Source organism: Rhodamnia argentea, chromosome 9, assembly GCF_020921035.1.
Source record: "Rhodamnia argentea isolate NSW1041297 chromosome 9, ASM2092103v1, whole genome shotgun sequence".
Taxonomy (NCBI): domain Eukaryota; kingdom Viridiplantae; phylum Streptophyta; class Magnoliopsida; order Myrtales; family Myrtaceae; genus Rhodamnia; species Rhodamnia argentea.
Window position 1 is genome coordinate 13,074,462 of NC_063158.1, and position 10,022 is coordinate 13,084,483.

The window sequence follows — 10,022 nt, forward strand, 5'->3', positions numbered from 1 at the left end:
TTCTGGACCTAAAACAGATGTCTACTCAGCTAGTTTGGTGTTGATGATTGAAATGTCTTTCGTGAAAAATCGAGATCTTTCAAAGGAGAGGAGATATTACTAACCACGTTGAACACTTCAAATTTACAAAGCCGAGAGAAGCGCTCTCTAACTGACATCCTAAGACTCTGTTCCACATCTCTCTCTCTCTCTTTCTCTCTCTCTCTCTCTCTCTCTCTCTCGCATTCGAAGCTGTGCGTGCAGGTGGTGACCGAGGGAAGCGCTCTTGTCTAACTGACGGGCCTTCTCCTATAAAAGGAGATTTTGGGGGCATTATACGATTCAGAAACCGGTTCTCTCTCCCATCGCCGACACCAACACTCGCCGTTTACCACCTCCGATAGCCTTACCACCAGTCTCTGGCCACCATTGATGCTAAAGCGAAAACAGAGCATCAGTTTTGGTGTTGCTGAGAGTTCCCAGAAGCTCTCACCGGGTTTATTCGATTTTGCAGAGGATTCCTGCTCATCCCCTGTTTTTGGAGTGCCATTGTTTGAAGAGTTCGAACGGTGCCCGCGAATTTGACTCCTCCATAGATTCAAGCCTTCTACGTCGCCTCCGTGATTGGGTTCGTTCAAAGGCGATCGGTCGTTGCTGCAGGTAATCAACCTTCTGCCGGATGGAACTCGATCATCTTCCGTTTTAGATGTCTGAGAACGAAAACAGAGGCCGAGAATCTTTAGCATTCAATGTCATTAGCGAAGATCTTTGCCACGAGATTTCCGTTCATCAAACTTAAAACTTCCAACTCAATTTTGGGGACTTAAGCTTATGGGATTCAAGCTCATGGGGATTATGTCCCGGGGTTCTTAACGAGGTCATGTAATATACTTTACTCGATCATTTTATGTTGTTCATGAACTTTTTCTGATTTTTATACGATTTGATTTTTGTTATTTTTTTTTTCGTCCGTTGAACAGTTAGGTCACACAATAAGATTATAATATTGATACTCGATCAAGTTAAAATATTTTTTTGGTCAAAAAGTTAAGATATTGAAAGGGCGCTAGTTATATAAAAGTGCCCGAATTTAAAGCTTATATATCACCGCAAAAAAAATTACCATATAATGAATCGATCTTATATTGCAAAAATAAAATAATTAGGTGGTATCTTAATCATTGTACATCTTTTCTAGGTTTAGTACCGATGAAAATGACACATCAAGCGCCAATGGTCATTTTTTTATGCTTAGGAAACGAAAAAAAAAAAAAAAAGGAAAAGAAATACTTATCTTATATCATCATCAAGTTTTTTTTCTTTTTTATAGCAAAACAAGTTAATTTTGGATAAAGTCCATCGTGTTTATTATTTCTCGTCATTCTTATCTTATAACCATACAAATTAAGAAAATAAATTCAAAGAAAAAAGGAGAATAATAGGGCACGAAATATCTATTTTAGATTTTTTTTTTTTTTAAATTCTGGAATATGATTACGACTTACTTGAAAATATTGTGATGATAAATAAGATCATCTTCTCTCCTTTTTTTTATTTTGAGTTTGGGCAGAAATAGGAATAGTGAGTGGATTTGTGGCATACGTAAGAAAGGGCATGAAGATAACCAACGTGCAGGTTAAGTCACGGAAATCTTCAACAAGTTCTCGCTTCTCGAGTCGGTGATGGCGGGGTGGACCTCCGATTGGATCGGCGGCCCCGTCATCACCGATCCGAAGAGCGAGAATCGTTGAGCATCATGTGAGGACTTACCCTACAAGTCAATTATCCTCTTGTCCTTCTTTATGTGTACTACCGCCTCGTTCGGCACTTCTATGTCTACCCAAATTCAAAAAAAAAAAAAAAAAATCTTATTTATCATCGCAATGTTGGCACAAAAATTGAAAAAGTAAAACTAAAAAAATACTTCGTGCCCTATTCTCCTCCCTTTTCTTTGAGAATTTATTTTCCTAATTTATATGGTTAAATATACGAATGATGAGAAATAATAAGTGCGATGGAATTTATCGGAAATTAATATTTTTGGCTAAAAAAAGGGAAAAAAAGTTGATAATGTTATTTGAAAATAAGTATTTTTTTTCTTTTTCGCTGTTTTGCGTCTACTATAGAGAAAAAAAAATGACCATTGGCGACAGATGTAGAAAAAAAAATGACCATTGGCGACAGATGTACCATTTTCATAGGTAATAAAGCTAGACCAAACCAAAAAAAAAAAAGGAAGAGAAGATTCGTGTGTTTAGGGATTAAGAGACTAAACAAAAGCACAAAGAACCCATTAACAAACAAGTAGAGTTTGTTATCTTTTTCTTGGTTTTTAGGGTAAATTGATCTGTTAGATTGTCGTTATTGAGATTAAATAAAATAAAATAAAATAAAAAATACTGAAATAATAAAAACAAAATCAGAGTAATAATAAAAACATTAAAAAAAAATCGTTACTGTTTAATGTTAGATCTGCTTCTAGGAAATAATTCATCTCTAGCATGTAATATCGGTTTCAGGGACTTAGCTCACAGCGTTCGTGTCCCCCGGGGCTACATGAATTAGGCGGCGTATATGCCTCGTCCCGACTTGTATTGGGTCAAGCTCACGGGGAATGATATATCTCGATGTTCATAACAAGGCCATGCAATATACTTTACCCGACATCACACGAGTTATTTTACGCGCTTCGTTCCCTACTTACCTTTTATTACTGCCTTCGATTCGTGGGTTTCGATTCTTTTGTGTTTGTTTCTCTTGGGTTATGTTTTGACCATGTCATTTCGCGCGGTCGGATAGTTAGGTTACACGCTAAGATCATAACATTTGCATAGACACTCAGCGGAGAAGAACTTTGAGGACTCACAATTGGATAAAAGGACTGCATGATAAATGGACTCGTGATAGATCTATAGCCAATGATCACTTTTTTTTTGTGTAGGAAATGAAGAAAAAAACAAAAAGGGGGAAACAAAAAAAAAAAAAAGCAAAAACCCACCACGGGCATGGCGCGTTTGGTGAGCTTTGAGCTCTTTGGCCCTAAGGCGCAAGCTGGTCAAAGGTTCAAAACCCTCCCAATGCGTTTCTCGAACTAAACATATAGTGAAAGGGTCTTCGCCGCCCTTCGGGTGGTGGTGAGTTGACCCGATTACGACTGGCGGATCCTGGATTACAAAAAAAAAAAAAGAAGAAGAACACATATTTTTGCATAACATCATCGACCTTTTCTCTCTCTTCTTAGCTAATCAATTTAATTTTCGGATAAAATTCATTGCACTTATTAACTTTCTTCATTCTTATCTTATAATCATAAAATTAGGAAAATAAATTTAGAAAAAAGGGCGGAAAATACAGCACAAAATAATTTTTTAGTTTTTATTATTTTTTAGATTTCTTCTATATTGTTACTATTTACGTGGGAAAAGTTTAATAATAAATAAGAACTTTAAAAAAAAAAAATTGGGCACACATAGGAATGATAATCAGGGTGGCGATATACATAAAGAAACATATGAAGATAACACGACGTGCAGGTTAAGTTTTGCGGGGATGCTCGGCCTGTTCTCGCTCCTCGTGTCGACGATGGCGAGGGGAACCTCCAATTGGATCGGTTGTCACTGCACAATGGTGTTGGCAGGGGCCATCTTGTTCACCGGCCCCTCTCTCTATGGGCCTTGCCCCCTACTATGACTCCTTTATGTTCGGCCGCTTTGTCGGTGTCGGCGTCAGCTATACCTTCATGATCACCTTCTACAAATTTATGAATGAGAAATCTATTATGACCGATATAAAAGCAATCACCTTTCAAAATTTAATTTTACCTTAACAAGAAGAATGCACGCTGAACATGAAGAAGACAAAATTTTATGACCAAAAAATTTAAAAATATGCTGCTAAATTAGGGGAAAAGAAAAAAAAAAGAAAGAAAATGAGTTAGTACCTCATGGAAGGAGGCGAGGAAGCTGTGGGAGAAGGCAAGAAAGACCTCGGCGATATAGATGGTGATCATGAGGGCGTAGCTGATACCGACACTGGCATAGTGGCCCAACAGGAAGGAGGCATAGTTGGGGGAAACCTAATAAGGAGGGGCCCGATGAAGAAGATGGCCCTCGCCAACATGATCTTGTGGCGGCGATCAATCTTGTTGAAGGTCCGCCTTGCCAACGCCGACCCGAGGAGCGAGAAGATGTAATATTAGCATTTCTTTTTTACTAGGTCAAAGGCGGCTGCGACCCACAAAAAGAAAAAGAACATGAAACGTTAGAATGGATACTTTAGTTGCAAAAACCTTTGTGGTGGACATTCCAGTTAAAAGAGGCTGAAACTCACGCCGAAACAAAAAGGAAAAAGAAAAGACAAAAAGATAAAGAGGAAAGAAGGTAAAAGAAGAAAAACGAGAAATGTTGTTCCGTAAAGGAACAAAAGCAGAAAAGAGAGATGGAGAAAAAAAAAATCATCGCACATTCATGATCCGAAACCGAATCAACATTGCTTCGTAGCACTCCGCAAGTAATCAAAGCCTCTATTCGTCTATTCAAAAAGAATCTCCGAAATTGGGGCATAAATTCGAATTTGAACAATTTTCGTATACCTAATGTGTCCAAGCTTTAGCTAGATTAAGCTCAAGGAGACACGAAGGTTAAATTTAAGCAAACAGGTAGCGCAACCATAATGGACGAGAAAGCAGCCCAAGGACAAACGACCCTTCCGTCATAGTGAAGTATTGCACGTGTGATTTTGGGAAGCGATCGACACGCATTTCCGATTCTGGCCACATTCTGCAGCAGCCCCACCAAGCTGAAATTATTCTTGGGGCTGGCTTTTCCTGGCGCTCAAAAGGAGGGCAAATCGACAATGCTGTCCCCCCTTTTCAACCACTTTTGATTCTAACATAACTGCCCCAGTTTCGTGATGTTGTCACTGTCGCTTTCCCAAGATTAAAAAAGGCTGGTGACAGCATCAATAATGCAGGGGGGATTTGCTGATCCGTCTGTGTTGGTTAGTATAATAGAAACAAGATGCAGATGCTCCATAAGAGGAGGACAATGTAGAAAGGTGCACGGCATAATAGAAGCCGACGTAGTCGACCGTAGCTCGCAATCCAAAAAGCTCAAGCTTTGTTCACATGGGTTGAAGGCCGTGGCAATGCAAGCTAAGAAACCTCTGTGTATATTATTAACAAAAGGAAGGAGCACAGACAGCTCAGTAATCTACATCAGTCCCAATAAATGAAAGGCCAAAAGGAAAAAGATAAGACAACAGCAGAGATCTACAATGACATGGAGCTGGAAGACTCAATACCCAGTTCGCCTTATCATTCAAAACCAACTCTTTCGAAACTGCTCTGAAAGTGGGTTCGAGTGACACAACAGAAATTCAAAGAGCAGTGCACTTTTTAAGGTCTTGCCCACTCTCAAAGAGCAAGTGCATATAGGTACTTCTCAAGACAGCATCCTTTTTTCAACAGCAGCAAGCGAGGCTTCAACTTCAAAATTCGACATAATAACCGCCTCTACATATGACTATTCTCGAGAATGCTCGCCCGCGAATCTGTAGGTGGCATCTCGTGGACCCACTTAGACAATACAACTCATTCTCAGGATATATTCAATGAATCCAAAAAATGTTTACTGGCCCGAAGCAGCAAAAATCATTTCTGTAGCCTGCACTTCATCACTTTCAGGGCATTTTCAACTGCCTGTGTTACAGCAAAATGCAACCTAGTGATGAGGGACCCATTTTCAAACAATGCTCGAACGTAATATGCAGTATCGCCCTCTGATCTAGGAGTCTGCTTCAGCATGAACAACACTGTAACAATTAGGGCAATGGTAGAAGAGGCACACCCTAAATCATCAGAAAGTGCACCACTGCATCATTAGGATATGTGAAAAGAAGCAACCACTTCACCTCATTAGGTAGACAAGATCAGTTATCAACGAGTCACACATGAAATAATATTGTAAGAGAGAGAAGAAAGCCAACATGAGCAATACAGATCACTACATCTGCTCGATCCTTACAAATAAGCTCGGAATTCCACCTTCAAAATCCTTTATTATAATTCAACTCAGCCGACTGTGCTGGCACAAGCATCAGGATTTCAAAGACCAACAGAGAGTACACTGGTTCGTGGACTTCTAGACTATATGTTCTTCACTACAATATTCACATAGTATGAGATTACAAGTTGAGAAGACTACAAACTCAGGAACCTAACATCATTTTTATAGTTGTTGTGCTCGTTGCAAGCTTAGGAAATCGACCAGCAGATGCATCTCAAATATCAGAGCTTAGTACAGAAATAAGAGACTTGCCGAGCCCCCCAAAAAAAGTACTTCTCCTAGACAGCGCCCTTTGGCTCACTTGAAGCTGCATTTGGCTGCTCCTAGCACCGACAAAATCGTGGTCTCATCCTTCACCCAGCGGGAGGGTGCAAACTTGTCTTCCCTTTCAGCAATCAGCTTACCCTGAAAATAATAGGCATACACCCACATGAAACAGCATTATTTTCTTTTTCATAGGATAGCGTGATACTGTCAGAATAGACATTCCCACCTAAATGGTTGGTGATGAAACTATTGAAGACAGGTAGAAGGTCATGCAATCAAATCACACTGCATGTCTTAGAATAATCCCCATGTCATCTCCAAGACAGAAAAGAAATCATGACAACATACCAAGTTCTCATGTTAGAGAATCTACAGGTCCCAAAAGCACAGAGCATTCTATGGCAGTAGCTTCTTTCAAAAAGGTACAGTAACTCCAGCAAAGCATTTGGACAGAAAGGTTGAAATGGAAACAAGCACAGGTTATAAATACACCCTTAAACCACAACTCCCCACCCAAACCCCCACCCCAAACCCAAGCAGCGGCAGCTAATATGATGAACCAATAAAATTTGCGGAGGAATGCTTCGCATCTTTAACTCACCCCACCTTCACATGTAAAAGTCGCTTCTCCAACTAGTCACTGAATTTCGACCAAAAAAAAATAGTCACTGAATAATGTCTCCAGAGGAACTTTATTTTCACTCCCAATGAGATTGGCTAACTCTTTAACCATACAAGAGACAATATTTGCTTCTACACACCATTACACTGACATATCATTTTCTTAGCACTTGGAATCAATCCTTAAAAGAGTGCTTTAGTTTTGTTCCCAAAAGGCCATCGCAATTCTAATTAGATGATTGGTAAAATTTCATAGCAAAGGAAGGTGGAACCTATGGCAGTCCACATTTGATCTTAGAAAGCAGACAACTTTTGCTTTAGTAGTTTCTGCATCTTTTGTTTTCTACAATCAAGACATCTTCTACCTCAATAATTTTTCAAACAATAGTAGCTAAGGAAATCCATTGAAAGCAATTAACGCATAACTTAGACAAAAATATTCTACATAAAACTCGCATATTAATACAACATATCATTTCCAATACCTATTGTAAATGTAATTACAAGAGCAAATGTGATACCAAAAGATGCAGTAAGGAAAAACAGGTACCCAAGGAAGACTTCGAAATTATGGCGCGGAGTCAGTGGCCACATTAATATCCAAGAACTTAGAAAGGTCCACCTTAGAAAGTAAAGTTCATGCTTAGAACAAGAGACAAACTTCCTTGTGGAACTTGAAACTAGAATTTCATACAGAAATGACGATCTGAAAACGTCAAAACCTACCGGAAGACTACCAAAGGTTTAATTGAGTTTAATGTTCACGTCAAAATCCTATAAGTAAAAGAGTCATCAAAAAAAGTGATTAGAGATTCACCATCAAATCTAAAATCAAGACATAAAGAGGATCAGTCTGCTAGTGATGGCTCTTTGGGAGGAACCAAGACTCGGTCCACACCCGAAAAGAATACCAAGCCACAAAATATGAAGCAACATTCCTTGCATCTTAAAAAACCAGCCAAGCCATGTCGAGACTATACCAATCTAGAAACAGTACGTAAAGCAATACTACCTCAAATTGCACGAAACTGAAAAAATAAAGCAAACAAACAATTGAAGATGCACCTGGCAATACATGCAATAACTAATCTCCGAACTAATCCAGCTTCCGTTTCCATAATTAATGTACAAGCTAGTCAAGGCACGAGCAGACTATACGAATCAGCAACAGTATGTAAAGGGATAATGCATCTTCGTACCAAACAGAAAGTACGAAGCAAACAAACTATCAGAGATGTACCTGAACTTCCAGGGTGCTATCAAAATGAGTTCATCTCCAAGCAGTAGGTCCTCCTTTTGACCAGCATTCTAGCCGCAGTTCCATAAGGCTCCTCAAATGCAGTCGAAATCCAAGACCCATCAGCCATGTCCTTCAACCCAGACTGCTCACTAGGCCTTATGGCAACCAAAGTTGCCCCTTTAAGGACAACCCCATCGGGCAATTCCAGGTGAGGCGCATACCAGAGCCTCATATTGAGCGCAGGAACCAATGTCCTCTTCGAAGCTGAAGAAGCTGACAAGGGTTTCACCCTCAGCTCCTCGAGCTGCTCTCTGTTCATGCACAACACTCCTTGTCCATCAGCATCCGTCAGAACCAAGCTATCAAGAGTCTCGTGCTCCGCAATTATGGGCTGCAATAAGTAGTGCCTTGCAGATGCAGCAATCAAAGAGCTTATAGTCCAAACAACCCTCAATTTGAGACCTCCATTCGTGTAGAAGGACTCGGGAATACTTCCATTATCGTCGTTGGCGCAACCCGCATCTGTTCCATTCTCAAAACCCACGAGATTCTTGAATGGCCCAGGCCGGACAACCGAAGAAGCGCCCAAAATCACACAATTGTCAAGCGTAGACCCAAAATCCGCCCTCCACTTCAACAAAATCCCACCATCAATCCCCAACTCCCCACTCGGCAATTCAATGCGAAGGAACCGAATCTCACTGAAATTCTTCAAAACCTGAGTAGGAGAGTGGTGAGTCACGCCACCTTGGTCCATTTCTCCGACGGCGAGCGAAGACGAAGAGGAAGGACCCAGCTGGGCCCTCTTCGCTCCGGAAAACAAGCCAAGAGCCTGAAGAGGCTTCACTAAGTTGCCCAGAACCACGTGGAAGAAGCTCGCGAGCGGGTTGCGCGCCTTGTCGGAGAGAACAGGGGAGGAGGACTCGTCGTCGGAGATGACGCAATCGACGCGGACGAGGACGGCGTCGACTTGGGGGACCAAATGATGGAAGCGGCGAGAGACGACGCCGCAGCGGCCGAGGGCCTTGATGTCGGCGATCTTGTTGAAGATGAGGAGGAGCAGGGAGTCGGGGAGTCGGTCGAAGTGGTCGACCAGGACGGGCGCGGGGTGTACTCGGGAGGAACTCGGATCTGACCTCGAAGACGACATTTTTCGACACGATTCGATAGAGCTTTCGAAGGTTGTGAAGTCATACGACGCTCATCCGAAGGAACTGCGACATGGGTAGGGCTCCTCCTTGCAGTAGATCTACGACACAACCAATGAAACCTACAGAGAGAGAGAGAGAGAGAGAGAGAGAGAGAGCTTAAAGGTGATGAAGAAGAGGAGAGTGAGAGTGAGAGTGAGAGAGAGAGAGAGAGAACAGAGACAGAGAGGAACGAGCTCAGGTGAAAGAGAGAGGAGGATGAGGAAGATCCCCTATGGCTAATGTCTGTATGTACATGGCGACGTCTTCTTGATCTTGTAGAGAAGAGAGAGAGAGAGAGAGAGAGTGAGCCGTTTGGTCCGGTGGGGGAGGAAGGCGTGCAGTGAACAGCAACGATTTGCAGGTACCTATAAAATATACGGTTAAGATCGTACTCCCGACAGTACCGTCGGACAAATATTTTCCTTACTAGTATGATCGTCTTGATAATATTATTAGTTATTTCTAATTATGATTTTCGAATCAATAAATTTTTTATGCAAAATATTCATAAATGATGTATGGATCTACGGTTGAAATTATATTATTCTTGACAGTACTATCATAATACATGAGGCTTTTTTCTACCATAGATTGAATTGAATTTCATTAATATCGTGGATTGACCAAGTATGATGGAACAGGCATTTACGAGTAGATCGG

The 10,022-nt window shown here is 41.0% G+C and overlaps 1 protein-coding gene across 2 annotated transcripts; it reads right to left on the reverse strand.

The window, feature by feature from the left end:
• Positions 1–6,016: 6,016 nt before the first annotated feature.
• LOC115755980 (F-box protein At5g46170-like) lies at positions 6,017–9,513 on the reverse strand. 2 transcript variants are annotated; one of them, XR_007199668.1, is made up of 3 exons: positions 8,173–9,513; positions 7,750–7,877; positions 6,017–6,449 (listed from the first exon to the last, which is right to left on the reverse strand). XR_007199668.1 is itself a non-coding variant. In XM_030695629.2 (2 exons), exon 1 carries the CDS (start codon positions 9,320–9,322, stop codon positions 8,192–8,194), a length of 1,131 nt encoding a protein of 376 aa, XP_030551489.1. In that variant the 5' UTR covers positions 9,323–9,510; the 3' UTR covers positions 6,017–6,449; positions 8,173–8,191. The 2 variants fall into 2 exon arrangements, 1 of the variants encoding a protein (XP_030551489.1); XM_030695629.2 differs by lacking the exon at positions 7,750–7,877 and having other exon boundaries at positions 8,173–9,510.
• Between the last annotated feature and the right edge of the window lie 509 nt (positions 9,514–10,022).